Source organism: Eschrichtius robustus, chromosome 5, assembly GCF_028021215.1.
Source record: "Eschrichtius robustus isolate mEscRob2 chromosome 5, mEscRob2.pri, whole genome shotgun sequence".
Classification (NCBI taxonomy): Eukaryota; Metazoa; Chordata; class Mammalia; order Artiodactyla; family Eschrichtiidae; genus Eschrichtius; species Eschrichtius robustus.
The window spans coordinates 129,157,056-129,174,975 of NC_090828.1; the positions used below are offsets into that span (position 1 = coordinate 129,157,056).

A 17,920-nucleotide genomic window follows, 5' to 3' on the forward strand; every position below is an offset into this window, starting at 1 on the left:
GGTAAGACGGCGCACGCGCCCGGAAGCATTTCCGCTACGGACCCACTTCCGCTCCGCCGACCGCGAGCGCTCCTGTGACGTATTTCCGGCTGGCTGAACTGAGCTCGTGTGGCCGGAAAGGAAGTAACGTCACCGGGGAGAGCAGAGAAGCCGGGTTGCGGCGCGGCCGTGAAGGCGCTTCACCGACAACATGTCTCATTTACCGATGAAACTTTTACGCAAGAAGATCGAGAAGCGGAACCTCAAATTGCGACAGCGAAACCTAAAGCTCCAGGGTGAGATGCGCTGAGCTTCGCGGCGGCCTGGGTTGCGGAGGGAGCCAGCACGTGGGCCGTGGCGCCCTGCGGCGGCCGCGGGGCCGAGCGGCGCTGGTGGGGAGGCCCTGCGGCCCCGATGTAGCGCTGGCAGCGTCCCCGTAGAGCGCGCGTGCTTGCGGAGCGTGGAAAGGCCACCCGGGGCGGCCTCCCGTCGGGCCCCGCGCAGATGCCGACTCTGCGCGTGGCCCCAGATCTGCCCTTTCTGAGCAGCAGTTTGTCCCTACAGAGTTCGTGCAGTAGGCCTCTAGAGTTCGTTTCCAGCCTGCCCCACTTCCACCCTCCCTTTCTGACTTCCTCACTACCTCTAGGGTCATCCCCAACCCCCGTTTCCAATCAGGCACGTGGGACTTTCTCATCTCCACGCATTTTCCTTTCACATCATGTATCTCATGTCTCTGTCGCTTCAGAACAAGCTGGGTGTCACTCTTCACAGAACATTCCTGATACCCTTGCCTTCCCCTACCCACCTGCCCTCTGTTTCGACTCTTGAAGAACTTCATCATTTTCGGCTCCCAGAATGTCTTTTTGCACATATCATACGCATGTGCGTAATCTCGTGCCCTGTCTTCCTGTCACCCCTAACTTTAGGTTATAAATTTCTTAAGAGCTTCTACATATTTGCATCCTTAAAGACTTCCATGAAAAGCATTTTCCCTGAATGTCACTTTTCTTTACCTACCTCATTTGCAGTCCTAACTTCCTGACAGTGGGTGAGGCATCCTGAAGTTATGATAACGTTTTTCGGTCCTGTATAATACGGAAGCCCCCTAGGGCAGTGTTGGAGGCATAATGCCTTACACTAGCTGGTTTTCTGTAGAGATTAGTTGATTGAAAGAAATCCTGGAGGAGAGAAGAGGTGTGTGGGTTTTAGGAATAATGTTTTTGAAGTTCCCTTATATTTCCATTTCCTATAGAATAACAAAGCATTGCTAACTACTTCTTAGTTAAAGGTAAAAAAAAGATGGTGCTTCTGTGTATAAACAGAAACTTTTGTAAAGACAGTCTTAGGCATGTATATATGATAAATATCAAGACAAATAAGTGGTTATATCAACAGAGTTTTCAATTCACTGATGTCTAGGAAAGTATATCAAATACCTAATATTAGAATGTATATTTTGTAAGTAACATTGGCCCCATTTGTTTATTTAACCTCACTGAAGTTTTCCTGATCCAGACTTTTAACTTCTTACAGACAGAGATGTGGTTTTTGAAGTTAAAAAATCAATGCAGCTTTCCCTTTTTTTTTTTTTTTTTTTTTTTAAATTTATTTGTCCTGCAGTAGAACACTGTAAAATTGGAAGCTGTTTTAATATACATGACAGGGAAGTAGAAGCTAAATCATTTCAGTCCTGGAAGCCGTGACATTTCTCATTTGGGATACGAGCGTTTCTAAGTAAACCTCTCCTTCTTTGTCACTGTGTGTGCTCTGTTTTTAAACAGGGGCCTCAGCTGTGAGCTTGTCAGAAGCTCAAAACGGAGATGTGTCTGAAGGAACAGTGGGAGGTGGAAAAATTAAAAAGTCCCTAAAACAGTCTGTGACTGTGGGCTTGTCAGAAACCCAAAATGGAGACATCTCTGAAGAAGCAGTAGTAGGTGGAAAAGTTAAAAAATTCCTGAAACAGTCTATGAATGCAGGCTGGTCAGAAGCCCAAAATGGAGACTTACCTAAAGAAACAGTGGAAAATGTAAAAGTTAAAAAATCCTCCAAGAAATCTACCACACTGACCAGTGGGGAAGCAGCATTGCAGTCTCCCAATTCAGAATCAAAGAAGAAGAAGAAGAAGAAGAAGAAAAAGAGAAAAATAGTGGATGATGCTGGGCCTGGTATGTATTTTCTTTGAACTTAAGCTCTTCAGGTTTTCAAGTTCTCATTCTGCTTTTCCTCTCTTCTTCTTATGTCCACATGACATGCAAGACTCCTCTGTACTTACTGGCATACGAGAAACTAGCCTGGTAGCTAAAGCAAACGTTGGTGGTGGGGCGGGGGGGTGGGGGCTGCAGTTTAACGTTTCTCAAAATACTGCTCTTCTTTGGCAGTTAACTATCTGAGCTTTTTATGATAAACAGAACGTACTATGACATAGTATTGGGCTGGCCAAAAAGTTCATTCGGGTTTTTCCATAAGATCTTATGGAAAATATTTTAGGTTTACCTGTTTCCAAAGAGAATTATGGAATTACTGACACTAAAGAAATCTGGGCTGGTAGTATAATCTATCTTCTTGGGTCTTTATGTGTCAAGGACTTTGCATTAGTGATTCTTTTCATTTACGTCTTTTTTGCCCCATTCCTTTTTCCTACAATAAATTCCTACCTTCGAAAGGCAACTTAGTGATAATTTGGATACGCAAAGTATATAAAATAGCAGTTAGGAAACTTCTGAATAAATGGAATGTTAATTTCCAAGTGAGTAGAATGGCCAGGATTGGGGAGGCAGGGTTATTTTCTTTTGCAAGATTCTTGGATTGAATAAGCTTAGGTGAAAGAATAGGCATTTTAATTGAAATGTGAGCAAGCAGAGATTTCAAGACAGGATAGAACAGGTGTCAGCAAACTTTTCAGCCTTCTGCCTATTTTTGCAAATACAGCTTAATTGGAACACTGAGATGCCCATTTTTTTACTTGGCCTTTGTGGTGATAGAGACCATATGGCCTGCAAAGCCTAAAATGTTTACAGTCTGGCCCTTTATAGAAGTTTGCCAGCACTTGTGTTAGCATATCCTATTCATCTTTTGTCTGAAATAAAGGTTTCATTTAGAAGGACACTTTGAATTTTCCAAACACGCATGGCTGTCTTTTTACTACCTACAGGCTATAATACATTTGTAAGTTATGGGAAATCGTTTAAACAGAAAGTGAAATAAGATAGAGAAAAGCATGAGGATTAGACGTTACAGTTTTGATTTAAAGTGATTGTAATCCTATTCTAAAATTATTAGTGCCCTTAGGATTCTTGTTCTGAGTATGCCTAAGGAAGTGATATTATTTCTTCTCTCAAGCATTGAATCACAGGGCTGGGAGTTTAAATCCTATTGGTAACCTTTAAGAACTGTTTTAAGGAAAACAGAAGTAATAAGCCTTGAAGACCAGCTGATAATATCCATGGCCTTTGAACGTGTGGGTCCTGCAGTGTTGACCATTTCCCAGAAGGGTGGTAGTAAGGTCCAAAGAAGAGGCCAGTCCTGGGCTACAAAGAGTCCTGAGTTCTGGTTTAGGTCAATTCTGTTCTAATTAGCATCACTAACTGCCATAAACTTGTAAAAGCCCAGCATGGTAGTCAACCCATTTGGCCCAGAGTGGAACATTTAAGAGCATGATGGGAGGTGAGACTGGGAAGGTAGTTTAGGGGGCTATGTTACGAAAGTTGTGGATGTAGAAATGAAAAGCCAGGAGGCCTTCCCTCTCCTCCCCTCACCACTTACATTCAAGGAACGGGCCAGTTTCTGTCGCCCAGCTAAGTAGATTGTTGCTCTTGCTTTGTAGTCTGCCTCTAGTACCATGAAGAGCCTTTTGTGTTTCTGTTCCCCTTTAAAACAAAATTAGCTTTTATAGAAAATTTATGTTTAATGGCATAGGAGGAAAGACCACGCTTGTTATAAGTTTTTTTAAAAAACGTTAATGACTTGCCCTTGTTTTTCTCAGTGAAGTTTATAGAACTGGGTGTGATTAACATACTTAAATTGTTTAGTTCAGCTTATAAAAAATTTCTTGCTCACTTAAGATGGTATAATATATAAGTAGTAAGTCAGAGAAAGAAATACTATATGATATCACATATATGTGGAATCTGAAAAATAGTACATATGAACTTACAAAACAGAAACAGACTCACGGACAGAAAACAAGCTTACGGTTACCAAAGGGGAAAGGGGGGTGGCTGAATTGGGAGTATGGGGTTAACAGATGCATGCTACCATACATAAAACAAAGAACAAGGATTTACTGTATAGCACAGGGAACTGTAGTCCATATAATGAAAAAGCATTTTTAAAAAGAATGTCAATATATACATATATGTATGTAGAACTGAATCACTTTGCTATGTACCTGAAACCAACACAATATTGTAAATCAACTATACTTCAGTAAAAGAATATGTATGAAGAAGCCTAAAACATAAAGTTTGTTGGCAAATCTGTGTGTCCCACTGGGTTTTTTAATATAGCCAGATTTTTTAATCAGGAAAAAGAGATTCTTAGCAAATTAAAACTGAAAATATGTTAAGCTTTTGAAAATACGCCTTTTTGCATCACACATCTTTTATTTTGTGGTCTCATTTGGTATTCTTATTTTAAGAAAAAAATTTGTGGGGGGTTTGTCCTTTAATACAAAGATTCCAAAAAAGCAAAAACTGAAGACAAAGGAGACTCTGAAGATGGTGCCCAGGCTCCTGAAGAAACAGGAGACAGTGTGGAGAAGCCAGACAATGAGGACGATGACAGCATGGTGCCCAGCCTGCCCCTGGGACTGACAGGTAGCTATCAGTGCTTTCCAGATAGGTCTTCTCTAAAATGTCATGCCTCCTTGGATTATAGTATCTAAAGGTTCAGTTGTGGCATTTAATTTACCTGGAAAAGATAAGTATTGACAAGAAATGGATTTATAGCTAACTATTTTTATCATCCACGTTGTGTGCCTTAGTTCCTGTTGTTTCTTTCTCTGTTTTTCCCTTTTCTTTATTTCTAACACTAAATATTTTGACATGCACACGAATAGCTCTTGGGGTCCTCTGTTCCTTTGGTTTGTCACTTTCTAAAGCTCACTGCATGTTGTAGTAGGAAAATCATTGGCCCGGAAGTCTGGAGCCCAGAGGTTCAATACTGGCTCCATTACTAAAAGAGAAGTGTGAAATTAACATTATAGAGGGGCTTGTGCCAGAGTCACCTCCTTTAGCCTCTATTTCTTTACCTGTAAAGTCAAGCGTTTAGGCTAGAATCAGTTGCTCCTAACCAGAAATATCTAGCAGTTGCTTGGGTTGTTTGGTTAAGGTTTTTTTGTTTATTAAAATAATTGAGGCCCAGCACCCAATCTCCATAATCAAAATTGCAAAGGTTATGGCAGTGGTTCTCAAACAGGGTAATTTTACCTCCCAGGTAGGGTGACCAGCTCATCCCAGTTTTCCCATTCAAAGTCCTGCATCCCTTAAACCTCTGTCCCAGGCAAACCATGAGGGTTGGCCACCAATATGTTTGGTTGTCAGAACTGGGGGCAGGCTACAGGCATCCAGTAGGCAGAGGTCAGTGATGCTGCAGGACATCCTATAATGCATAGGACAGCCTCTCACAACAAAAAATTATCCATCCCAAAATGTCAGTGTTGTCAAGGTTGCCAAAACTTGGGTTATAGCCAGGGCACGTGTGGGGCGGGGAGCTCCCGGGTGATCCTGATGCCTCCCCCTGCTGGAGAGCCACAGCACACCTGATCTGTGGGTACAGTCTAACCATCTGTGGCTACATCTGACTCTTCCCAGTTGTCTTTTTGGAGTGAGAGTTACTATTTTGATTGATTTCATATTCAGTTTTTATTTCACATTTCTTAAACATTTCATTTCCCTCTGGACTCTCCCTCCGCAAACCACCCCCGTCTCTCCCTCTCCCCTTCCCGCCACCTTGGCATTTTCATTTCATACAAGTCCCTTGACTGTACCACCTCTCCGTCTGTTATTTTGTTACAGTATAGGCTCTGGACTTTACATCACACAGCCATTAGCAGTGGAGAAACTTCAAAAGTATAAGGTTTTTTTCTTGATATTCTATAGGAATGGTTGGGGTTTGTTCTTATTGGAAGAAGCTCTTCTAAGCTTGACACCAACCCAGTAATGTTTTCAATCAGCAAAACTAATTTAGGAAACTAACAATATTAACTATTAAGAAAAGATAAATTTGCTAATGATAAACTGTCTTCTCCTTAGGAGCTTTTGAGGATACTTTGTTTGATTCTCTGACTAATCTTGTCAATGAGAACACTCTGAAGGCAATAAAAGAAATGGGCTTTACAAACATGACTGAAATTCAGCATAAAAGTATCAGACCACTTCTGGAAGGCAGGTATGATTAACATTGAGGTTTGGGCATTATTATCTCTATTTTTAGTGCTAGTAGTTTGGAAAGAAAATACCAGTGTGTTCTATTGATCTTGCGCCGTGTTGGGTAACATACCCAACCTTCGTTAAAGGCTTTAGCTTATTTACTTAGGTTTGGAGAAAATTGTTCACTTCTGTTTTTAGCACAATTCTTATTTTTGAGTTAAGTATTTAACCCACATGATTGATTTCAGTGATAGAGAAGGTGGGGACTTTTTTCTTGTTATGATCTAGCCTCAGTGCCTAAAACAACATGTGTGATAGTACATAGTACTTGTTGAATGAGTAGACTAAACGTCTCTCCTTTTCCTTTCTATTTTCTAGGGATCTTCTAGCAGCTGCAAAAACAGGCAGTGGCAAAACCCTGGCATTTCTCATTCCTGCAGTTGAACTCGTTGTTAAGTTAAAGTTCATGCCCAGGAATGGTAAGTCTGTGGTCCCACTGTTTCTGCCAGTATCTCACTGGAAGTCTGTTGTAGCTGTTGGTGGACTCCTGGTGATAACTACAGTTGGACTTTCACTGTATATCCTGTTTTGCTTTTTAGGAACAGGAGTCCTTATTCTCTCACCTACTAGGGAACTGGCCATGCAGACTTTTGGTGTCCTTAAGGAGCTGATGACACACCATGTTCACACGTATGGGTTAATAATGGGGGGCAGTAACAGATCTGCTGAAGCACAGAAGCTTGCCAATGGGATCAACGTCATTGTGGCCACACCAGGCCGTCTCCTGGACCATATGCAGGTAAGAGAACACTATTGTGTGGTCCCCATCTTTTGTCTGTGTGAAACATAAACTTGACAGCTAACAGTTTTTCTTTGTCCTTTGTCTTGTCAGAATACCCCAGGGTTTATGTATAAAAACCTACAGTGTCTGGTTATTGATGAGGCTGATCGTATCTTGGATGTTGGGTTTGAAGAAGAATTAAAGCAAATTATTAAACTTCTGCCAAGTAAGTAGGTAGCATCTGCGTGTGGTTTGCCGAGTAGCTGTTGGAAGTAGATGAGAGTTTTTCCTGTGTGAAAACTACTAATGTCAGAATTTTAATTTAGCGAGTGAAGTGGTTGTGCCGGTCACCCTCAGATGTAGTTTGCAACATAAGCATCACTCTCACTAGTGACTTAACGCAGTGGTTTTGCCATTTGAGAGGCTGCCGCGCGAGCTGAACAGTCTTAACGTACGTCTCGTTCCCGTCCGTCCCCGCCACCCCATCTCACAGCTCCTGGGTAGCCATCGACTTGCTGCCTTCTGTGTTATGTTTGAGTGGTACATACCTTGGTTATAGTACTTGAAACATTATAAACTGCTTATATCTATAAAAACACCATGGTTCAGTGCATTATACAATTAGTTTTTTAATGCTTCATTGAGGTATAATTAACATAATCTACATATTTTAAATGTATGCTTTGATACGTTTTTGTCCTGTTTACACCTCGAAACCATCACCACAATCCATACAGTGAACATTTCCATAACCCTCAGAACTTTCTTTGTGCGCCTTTGTAATCCCTCCCTCTCACTGTCCCCCGCTTCCAACAGCTGCCACGCACCTCTCTCTCACAGGTGACTGTGGATCTGCTTTCTGTCACTGTAGATCGGTTTGCATTTTCCAGGGATTCATATGAACTCATATGCAGTGTAACTCTCTTTTTGTCTGGTTTCTTGTGCTCAGCAAATGCTTCTGTGATTCGTCTGTGCCGTTACACATATCAGTAGTTCTTTGCTTTATTCCTCAGTGACGTTCTAGTGTATAAATATGCCACAACCTGTTTATCCATTTAACTGTTGATGGACCACTGTGTTGTTAACAGTTTCGGTCTACTACAAAAAAAGTTGCTATGAACATCCATCTGCAACTCTTTTTGTGGCCATATTTCTCCTTTTCTGTTGGGTGATTACCTCGGAATGGAGTGGCTGGTGAATGTTTAATTTGTACCAGTTTACATCCCCATCAGCAGTGTATGGATTTCCAGTTCCTCCTGTTAAGTCTTGAAATTAGGTAGTGTTAACCCTCCAACTTTGTTCGTTTTCAAAATTGTTTTGGCTGGTCTTGTCCTTGGCATTTCTATATGAATGTTAGAATCAGTTTGTTAATCTCCGGGGATCTTGGGGTTGTACTGAATAGTGATCATTGGTGGAAGACAATGTTGAGTCATTCAACACGTGAATGAGGTAGATCTTCATTTAATTTCTCTCAGCAGTGTTTCAGAGTTCAGTGTACAGGTTTTTTCATATCTTTTGTGAGATAAGATTTTTCACTTAATTGTTTTCTTGCCTGATTGAGCTGGCCAGAACCTCCAGTATAATCCTGAATGGAACTGGCAAGAGAAGACATCTTTGTCTTACTCCTGATCTTAGGTGGGAAAGCATTCAGTCTTTCACCATTAAGTATGATGTTAGCTGTAGATGCTCTAGATCTATATGCCCTATATCAGACTGAGGGTGATCCCTTTTGTTCCTAGTTTGCTAAGATTTTTCTTAAATTAGAAATAAATGTTAAATTCTGACATGTTTTTTCTGTGTCTGTTGAAATGATCAGATGTTTTTTCTTCAGTCTGTTAATATGGTAAATTATATTGGTTAATTTTCAAGTGTTAACCAACCCTGCATTCCTAGAATAAACCCCACTTGGTCATGATGCATTATCCTTCATATATATTTCTGGATTCACTTTGCTAAAACTTTGTGAAAGGTGTGAGTTGGGAAGTAAGCTCTCTTCAATGTCCTGGAGAGTTTATGAAATATTGATAATATTTCTTTCATAAGTGTCTGATAGACTTCAACAGCAGAGGCCATTGGGGGCTGGAGTCTTCTTTACATGAAGATTTTAACTATAATTTCCTTAATAGATACAAGGCTATTCAGGTTTTCTATTTCTTCTTGAGCAAGCTTTAGCAGTTTCTTTTTCAAGGAAACTGTCCATTTCATCTTAGTTGTCAAATGTCTAAAGTTGTCCATGATGTTCCTTTCTTACTATTTATAGTGATACCATGTCTCTCATTTCTGATAGTTCCACTGAGAGCATTTTTAGTTGTGAAGCAATTCTAAGGGTTCCCTGAAGGATCTGGGTCATGTTTATGTGGGTGTGTTTCAGCCCGCAGACAGACCATGCTCTTTTCTGCCACACAAACTCGAAAAGTTGAAGACCTGGCAAGGATTTCTCTGAAAAAGGAGCCCTTGTATGTTGGTGTTGATGACGATAAAGCTCATGCAACCGTGGACGGTCTTGAGCAGGTACTTTTTGTCAGTACCTTCAATTTTAAGGATCGTTGGTGTTTCCTTGCAAGTGTTTGGAGGATCATCTAGAAAGCAAATGGGTTAACGAACTGAATATATCACTGCCAATTTTAGAGGAGTAAAAAACATTTTGCTGTGTAATAATCTTTTGCGCTAAGATGTGAGGTGAGCTGGAAGGCGGAGAGGCTGGTTTCAGGCGCCTCACTGTGGAAATGAGGTGACAGAGATCCAGACTAGGTTGATTAAAAATAGAGCAGCTGTAAGGTTGAGTCTTTCGCTGAATGATATGTTTCCTGTAACACTTCAGCTTAAAAACCTTTCATTGGTTGCTGAGTTTTTAAAAATATATTCACCCAGCTTTGTTATCATGTTTAGGACAGTGCACTTAAGCTGTGGTTATTTGAGGTCTTGCTGTTAAGGACCTTCTAAAAATGAAACATTGATACACTTTGAGGGTTCCAGTTAATGGAGGTATTGGTACATTATGATTACAAGAACTTAATAACCAGTAGTCTCAGAAATATGGGAAGTATTTCGTATCCAGTGATTGTAGCCAATAAAAGGAATCAAAAGAGTTAAAATTAGTCTTATTTTAGGAATGCATTGTTATAATGAAGGCAGTAATTTTGCTGTGAGGCATAACCGTGTATATGCTGTATTAATCTGTGCTATCCATCAAATTATATTAGTTGACGAAGCTGAAAATGTCCATTTGATTCTTCTGTGTCTGTCCACTTGCACCTCTCCTAGGGATACGTTGTCTGTCCTTCCGAAAAGAGATTCCTCCTCCTCTTTACATTCCTTAAGAAGAACCGGAAGAAGAAACTGATGGTCTTCTTTTCGTCCTGTAAGTCCGTGAAATACCACTATGAGTTGCTGAACTACATCGATTTGCCTGTCTTGGCCATTCATGTAAGTGATTATGATGGATTTATTAAAAACAGGTTACACTCATCAAGTTATATAGATCATGGGGATTGAGGTATTGCTGTCTCCTCCAAACATAGTTCTGAGTCGTTTGGGCAATAGTGGGTGACTGGTCCTGTGTGGAGGGAGCTTTGCTGGGGGTGGAGGGGCGGGGACCAGAAAGGAGGAGCGGACGCCATCCCTTGAGGAAATAGGACAGGTTATGAACTTGAAGTAAAGCAGGGTAATAGTTCCACAGTTTGGGGATTCTATATCGAGACCTCCCACAAGCAACTTCAAGTTTTCTGTTCCAATGGATGTTCTGTTTTGATTCTAGGGAAGGCAGAAACAAAACAAGCGTACGACCACGTTCTTCCAGTTCTGCAATGCAGATTCGGGGATCTTGTTGTGTACAGACGTGGCAGCTAGAGGGCTGGACATTCCTGAAGTGGACTGGATTGTTCAGTATGACCCTCCGGATGACCCCAAGGTTCCCTGAGAAATACCGCATTCCACAGAATACCCCTCTAGTGTGCAGTGACTGCAGGACTTCTCTGAGGCTGATAGTGTTCAGGGCTTTTGCAGGACCCAGAGAGGGTGTGTGCAGGGAGATTCGACAGGTGTCAGTGGGACTTACGTTAGGCATGTTACACGCTTGGAAGGATCGGTTAAGAGCAGTAGATGTCAGAAGGAAATAAAATGTGCTTACAGAGATAGATACCATTCTTTACTATACGTAGTAAAATAAGTTTTATTGGGTATTTCAACAAACAATAGATTATATAAATTATCAGCCAGCATTTAAATGTGTTTCCCAAAGCCCTTTTGAAGTTGAAGCACACTTAATAGTCATCTGATTAGGTCATAGAATTAATGTGAATGTTCTGTCTAGCTTTCCTTGGCCCCGGGCATAGCTGTGTTACCTCTGTGGGGACGCTCCCTGCAGAAGGAATGGGGGGCCAGCTTTGGGGAGCTTGGTCACGGGCTGTGTGGCGCCACTAGGTGGAGGTGGGGGCCGTCTCACACTGCTGTGCTGGCACACTGCCGTCCACTACCGTGCAGGTTCTGGACGTGCAGATCGCCACAGGTTGCCATGGAAACCAGTGTGTTACCTCAGGTTTTCTCTCTCCATCAAAGGAATACATTCATCGTGTGGGTAGAACAGCCAGAGGCCTGAACGGCAGAGGGCATGCCTTGCTCATTTTGCGCCCTGAAGAATTGGGTTTCCTTCGCTACTTGAAGCAATCCAAGGTAAAGCCCTTCACTTGGAAAACCTTAAGCTGGGGACAGATTGCTCTCGGGAGGAACTGGTTACCGGTGCACATGGCCTTAAGCACCATTTCTCGGTGTGTCCGAGGACTCCTGCATGTCGCCATGCTGTTCGGACAGTTGTTAGAGCAGCTTAGTGGATGAGATTTATGTGGTCGCCCCCAGGAACTGTGAGTGGGAGACTGTCCCCGAGGCCCCGTCCTTGAGCTCTGTGTCGCGCAGGGTGCGTCCCTGTCCCCAGTCTCCGCTCTCATCCCCGCAGCCCTGTTTGAAACCGTCTCCACTCCTTGTGAGCGAGCTGCCTCACGCTGGTCATCTCTGCCCCTGCTCCCCCGCTGCAGCCCTTCTCCACGTGTCTGCACCTCGCCCCAAGCCCAGGGAGCCCATTCCCTCCTACCTCTTCCTCCTTCGGGCCCTTCTTCATTGACTCCGTCCCTCCCTGGCACTTAGCTCTTTACCATCTCAAGTCTCTGACCAAAAAATAACTTCAACCCTAAACCCGCTCTCCTCTCACTAGGTCCAGCGTGGCTACTGCCTGTCGCCTTTCCTCAGTCTGCCGTTTTGAAAAGTGGGTTATATTTCAACTCCTGATTTTGGTCTCCAGTCCGCCCTCATCTGGCTTTGGCCTCTCTGTTGCCAGGTCGTGAGAATGCTTGTCGGGCCTTGTCTTGCCTAACATTTGCCTCTTCACGGCACAGTGTCGCCTGGTGGATTTTCCTTCCCCCACTCCCCCATCGTGGAGCAGTTCCTAGGGATTGCCATCAGCCCTCGCACTTTCTCTCCAGATGCCTGTTTGCTGGCTCTCAGAGAGCCTCTGCTTCCGCTAGCTGCTGTCTCCTCTGGGAGGCCCTGCTCTCCTCATGTCCCCCCAGCACAGGTGCTCGGCAAGTTGTCTCATCACTTACCTGTCTCCCCCCAAGGCGGCAGGCTCCCTGACGGCAGGGCCTGTGACTCGGGCAGCTGTTCTTTTCCCCCAGCATCTAGCACCGGTCTCGCACTTTCCCAGTCATCTAATAAGTTACGACTGGTAAGAAATATCCTTCCTGTAGGAGGTTGTGATCACTGTGACCTAGTGTCACAGACCCCAGTCACAGGGCAGTGTGGTGTTGGAGAGAAGGGCTAGTGGTTCTTTCAGCTGGAAGCTTCAAGCTGCTTCATCACGTTGCATCCACCGAGATCTTTATTTAGAGAAAAGGGCTTCAGTGATTCATTGCCCCTGCCAGTTTCTCGCCTTTTCTTTCAAGAGGATTCCATAGCATGATTCATGTGCAGTCAGCAGAGGGAGGTTAAGCCTTTCCCATTGGCATTGGGAGACAAGGGAGCAGATGTCTGGCCCGTGGGAATTCCACAGGCCTGTTCCCCTTCCATCTCTTCAGTGCCTGATGAGCTGCATCAGAGCCATCCTGGTTTACTAACCTGCATGCTTTTGTTTTCTAGGTTCCTTTAAGTGAATTTGAGTTTTCCTGGTCCAAAATTTCTGACATTCAGTCTCAGGTATGCAGGGCAGAGGGGGAGGAAGGGTCATCCCAGCACCACCTTCGTAGCGTCTCACTGACACTCACTGTCCTCCGAGTCTCCCTGTTCATAAAGTGAGAAGTTCGGACCAAGCGATTGTTTCCGTGTCTTGTTGTGCTGGTGACCACATTCCAGAGCTCTCTACCTTGTTTCCGTCCGTATCTTACAAGAATTTTGTCGTCATTCATAACTGCAGCCTGATTTTGCAGATATTACAAAGCTTGGAGCAAGTGTAGTGGAACAAATGTTTTATATGACGTGCTTTTTTATTTCATTAAAAGCAATATTTCTTTCTGTTTCAGCTTGAAAAACTGATTGAAAAGAACTACTTCCTTCATAAGTCAGCCCAGGAAGCATATAAGTCATACATTCGAGCGTATGATTCCCATTCGCTGAAACAGATCTTTAATGTTAATAACTTAAACTTGCCTCAGGTTGCTCTGTCATTTGGTTTCAAGGTGCCTCCTTTTGTTGATTTGAGTATCCTTTTCTTTGTGGTTATGAATTCGTCCAGGCACTATGGGACAGAAGCGTGACCGGGGGCCTTGGGGCTTAGCACTTGGGCTGGTGTGTCTGCTCTGGCTGAGGCCTGCAGGGCCCAGGCCTTCAGGCTGGTCACTGACCTCTTGTCAGTGCTCACGTGGGTTGGGCAGGGGTTAATTGTCAGGGTGGAGACTACAGAAGCGAGACAGTTCATGGCTTTAAAAAAGATAGCCGAATTTGAGTGGCAGACAGCAGGGGGAGTTGTACGTTGTGGGGAGAAGCTCAGAGAGGCGGGGCTTGGCGGTGTGTGACTTCACTGTACAGGGTACACAGAGGAGCGGGATACCTTGAAGAAGCTGCAGACAAGATGGAACCTCTCAGAGGGCTTTCATCCTCTCAGTCATTGAAGCATTTCGTGCAAGGAAACGGCAAGACCAGCGAAAGAAAATAGCCTAAGTGCTACTCAAGATAAAAGGCAAAGGGAACACGTCCAGTTGCTTCTGTTGTGATATGTAATATGTGTTTTATTACACGCTTTCAACAGAAGCAGCAGCCAGCTGGAGTGAGGCCTGCTCGCTAACACCGTGGTAGTAACTCCCACGGGGACTTGGAGGACCACCTTTGGGTGGCCGTCTGCATCGTGGGCATCGAGTCAGTGTCTGCTGTTGTGAACACATGTTGAGTCCCCGTGTGACAGGAAGAGCAGCTCCACTCGGTCAGGCACCTCTGAATCAGCTCCCAACAGAGGTGAAAGTCATTTTGTTTTGACACTGGGAGTATTTTTTAATGTTCCTACACACTTACCGATTTACCTCTTTGGCTTCATTGCGTGGAAAAATAATGCAGGTATTACACTGGCCTTAAAAATCTATCCTGCTAGTTTTATTCCATAGTCACGTGGCCACTCCTGATTGTCTGGAATGTTCGCGTGTGTTCGTGGCCTGGGGAGGGGTGGTGGGGCCCCTGGGGTACAGCTGGCTGGTTCTTCTGCAGACGGTAGACTGGAGTCCTTGTCTTTGTGTTGCTTGATTTCCTTAACGTCCCCCTTTAGACGTGAACAGCAACGACGGCAAACTTAAAAAAAGGGGCGGCGGCGGTGGCTTCGGCTACCAGAAAGCCAGAAAAGTCGAGAAGTCCAAGATCTTCAAGCACATAAGCAGGAAACCATCTGACAGCAGGCAGTTCTCTCACTGAAGACACGCCTTTGTCCTGAAACGGATTTTTTTTTTTTTCTTGCTCTAACAAAGGAATTGTTGCCGTAGGATTTGGGACTCATCTAACGAGTATGAATGGACTTGGGGTGCCGGCACTGACATTTCCAGTGGGTCTCCTCTCTGGGGATATGAAACAGTTCGGTATTTCTTGACTGGCCAAGGACGAAGCAGGGGACCTTCTTAGTCTGTGTGGTGATAGAATGTTTTTAAGTTTAAATCTTTTCTTCCCCAGACTGGTTAGTGTTGTAGTGTAACTCCTTTGGCACCTTTCCTTCCTGGCGTCTGAAGATGTGTATGGCTTAGGGTGCCGTGTCAGCCTGCCACACGGGGCAGGTGCCACACAGGGCAGCTGACACTGGACAGCTGAAATTATCTCAGTTTATTTTTTTGGTTTTGGTTGTTTCTTGGACCTTTCGTTGTTTCTTGGACCTTACTTCAGTAGTTTTCTGACCCCTCCTGAAAATGCTGCCACGTAAAAGGGCAGAGAGCTTTGGGAAATACCTAAGACGCACCTCCGGTTAGAGGTGGCGCTGTGTTTTTTATGTGTTGGATTTTAAAACAACGATCCTTTCTCCATTTTACTTTTTTAAGGGTAAGAAATACGGGTTGTCGTTGTTATTTGAATAAAGTGCCCCAGCAGTCCTGACATGGAGGGCAGGGTGGGGATGAGAGCTGAGAGTTTTGAGCCTCATTTACAGGTGTAATACTCTGCTGTTCTCCATTTGGTAACTTAGCAGACTTTTGTTTTTAAGGCACAGAGAATGGTGACACTCCTCAGTCAAACTTGTTTGTTTGAAGTGGTTTGGATTTTGGTGAGCCCTTCCAACTCTTCATAGTACTTAGAAGGCAAAGCATCTTTTTGAGAAAAATTGCCTCTTCCAGATCCATGAAACAAAAATAGATTTATGGTGAAAATTGAAAATGAACACACATCAGAATGAGCAACAAAGTCAGTGGTTTAGTCAGATGCGGTTTTTTGTTGTAGGAACTTTTGATTTCTGGTGTGTTTTATGTTTTATTTCTAGTGTGTTTTGTAACTACAGAATGGTTATTACATTTTGTAGTTATTTAAAACCAAAGTTGCCAGCATCATTTTGCTGTTGTACCAGTTCATGTTCATAGATTCCTATTAAATATAAGTATCAAATGTAGAAGAAACAGTCTGGTAAACAGCACTGCAGTAGGAAAAGAAAAGAATGATACACTGTTCCACACCTGGGCTCGACCATTGTCCCCCTAGCTAGACATGTCCTGGGTTTCAGACCTTGACTGCTGGACTTCTGGCATTTAATAACTGTTTCTCTTTCCAGTAACTATTCTTTTTTGTTTCAGAAATAATCATGTTTCAGAAAGTACACAAAAGCAAAGAGAATATTTAATCACTGAACAGAAGTAAATACTGCCAATATTTTGATACATAACCCTCCAGTGTTTTGTACACATACTTTTTCATTTTTTTTATCAAAGGTGTAGTAAGTCATCCTTACCCACTATTTGTAACCATCTTGTTGCATAACATTATTTTCCTGTGTCATTAAATAATTACATCAACTTTGTATCTCATTTATTACTATGCTTTAACCTTGCCTGGTCTGCCTGGATTTGAGTTCTGGATGCCTGCATGTCCCACACTGGCTCTCCTTGTCTCAGTGTGTCTAGTGCCTGTTTTGTCATTTGTGAGAAAAGTATATAAACAGGAGGTGGAAAGATTGTTCTTACTATGATAACGGCTTACTTCAGGACTTGCTGGGAGTCCTATGTGAAATTGTGCTGGCAGGCTGGTCCAGCCTCGGGACATCCAGGCAACCACACTTGACCAACCTGGCCAGGATTCACATGTGAGGGAGCGGTAACTAGAACCAGATACGAGGGCAGGGCAGCACCATCTGCAAGGCTCGTTTGCACAGAGAGAAGGCCCCCTTAGGTTCCTGTGCTAAGAACGCAGCTGCTGGCGGCATGTGTGCGGCCACTAACTTGACAAATGGGATTAAGTGCCTTCAGCCAGGAAGGCCAGGCAGCGTGGACTTGAAGCCACGCAGATCACTGCCAGCAAGTAGAGACCTTTGGGTCCTCTGGGCTGCACGTGTGTCACTGCTATTTCTAAATTCATTTTGGTCTTAGCTGCCCAAGCTAAAGCTGAATTTGGGATATCCAAAAAAGGATTTGTTTATTCAAAAATACATAGTGGTGGGACTTCCCTGGTGGCGCAGTGGTTAAGAATCCGCCTGCCAATGCAGGGGACGTGGGTTCAAGCCCTGGGCCGGGAAGATCCCACATGCCGCGGAGCAACTAAGCCCGTGCGCCACAACTACTGAGCCTGCGCTCTAGAGCCCACGAGGCACAACTACTGAGCCCGAGTGCCATAACTACTGAAACCCACACGCCTAGAGCCCGTGCTCCACAACAAGAGAAGCCACCGCAGTGAGAAGCCTGCGCACCACAAAGAAGAGTAGACCCCACCCACCGCAACTAGAGAAAGTCCGCGTGCAGCAACGAGGACCCAACGCAGCCAAAAATAAATTTATATTAAGAAAAAAAAAATCGTAGTGGTTAAAAATGAGTGCTCTGGAACCAAAATGCCTGGGTTCAAATTCCAGCTCTGCCTCTTTTCTGGGCCTGTGAAGTGAGTAGAACAAAGGAAGTAATAAAACCTACTTTGTAAGGTGGTAAGAATTGAATGCACTAACATGTAAGGTGCTAGGACAGTACGAAGTACCTGTTAGCGGTCTTTATGAATACCTAAATCCTACGCCAAAAGCCTGCTGCCCAGCGGAATCGGGCACAAGGACTCACTGAGAAGCCTGAGCTATCTTGGGCCTTCTGGAGAACAGGCCAAGGATTTCTGACAGCCCAGGTCCCCTGGAATTCTGATCAGACCCAGGTTTTGGGAA

General features: G+C 43.8%; 1 protein-coding gene across 1 annotated transcript; it reads left to right on the top strand.

The window, feature by feature from the left end:
• Positions 1–118: 118 nt before the first annotated feature.
• On the top strand, positions 119–16,569 carry DDX18 (DEAD-box helicase 18). The gene is made up of 14 exons (XM_068545260.1): positions 119–275; positions 1,761–2,144; positions 4,653–4,793; positions 6,231–6,366; positions 6,726–6,826; positions 6,947–7,146; positions 7,240–7,354; positions 9,500–9,639; positions 10,393–10,554; positions 10,886–11,038; positions 11,686–11,799; positions 13,255–13,311; positions 13,635–13,812; positions 14,867–16,569. Exons 1-14 carry the CDS (start codon positions 191–193, stop codon positions 15,007–15,009), a joined length of 2,109 nt encoding a protein of 702 aa, XP_068401361.1. The 5' UTR covers positions 119–190; the 3' UTR covers positions 15,010–16,569.
• The last annotated feature ends 1,351 nt before the right edge of the window (positions 16,570–17,920 follow it).

Coding starts and splice junctions, on each gene's coding strand:
- DDX18 (XM_068545260.1), top strand. CDS start 191: ATGTCTCATTTACCGATGAAACTTTTACGCAAGAAGATCGAGAAGCGG. Junction 7,355..9,499: donor AATTATTAAACTTCTGCCAA/GTAAGTAGGTAG, acceptor GGTGTGTTTCAG/CCCGCAGACAGACCATGCTC. Junction 11,800..13,254: donor GCTACTTGAAGCAATCCAAG/GTAAAGCCCTTC, acceptor TTTGTTTTCTAG/GTTCCTTTAAGTGAATTTGA.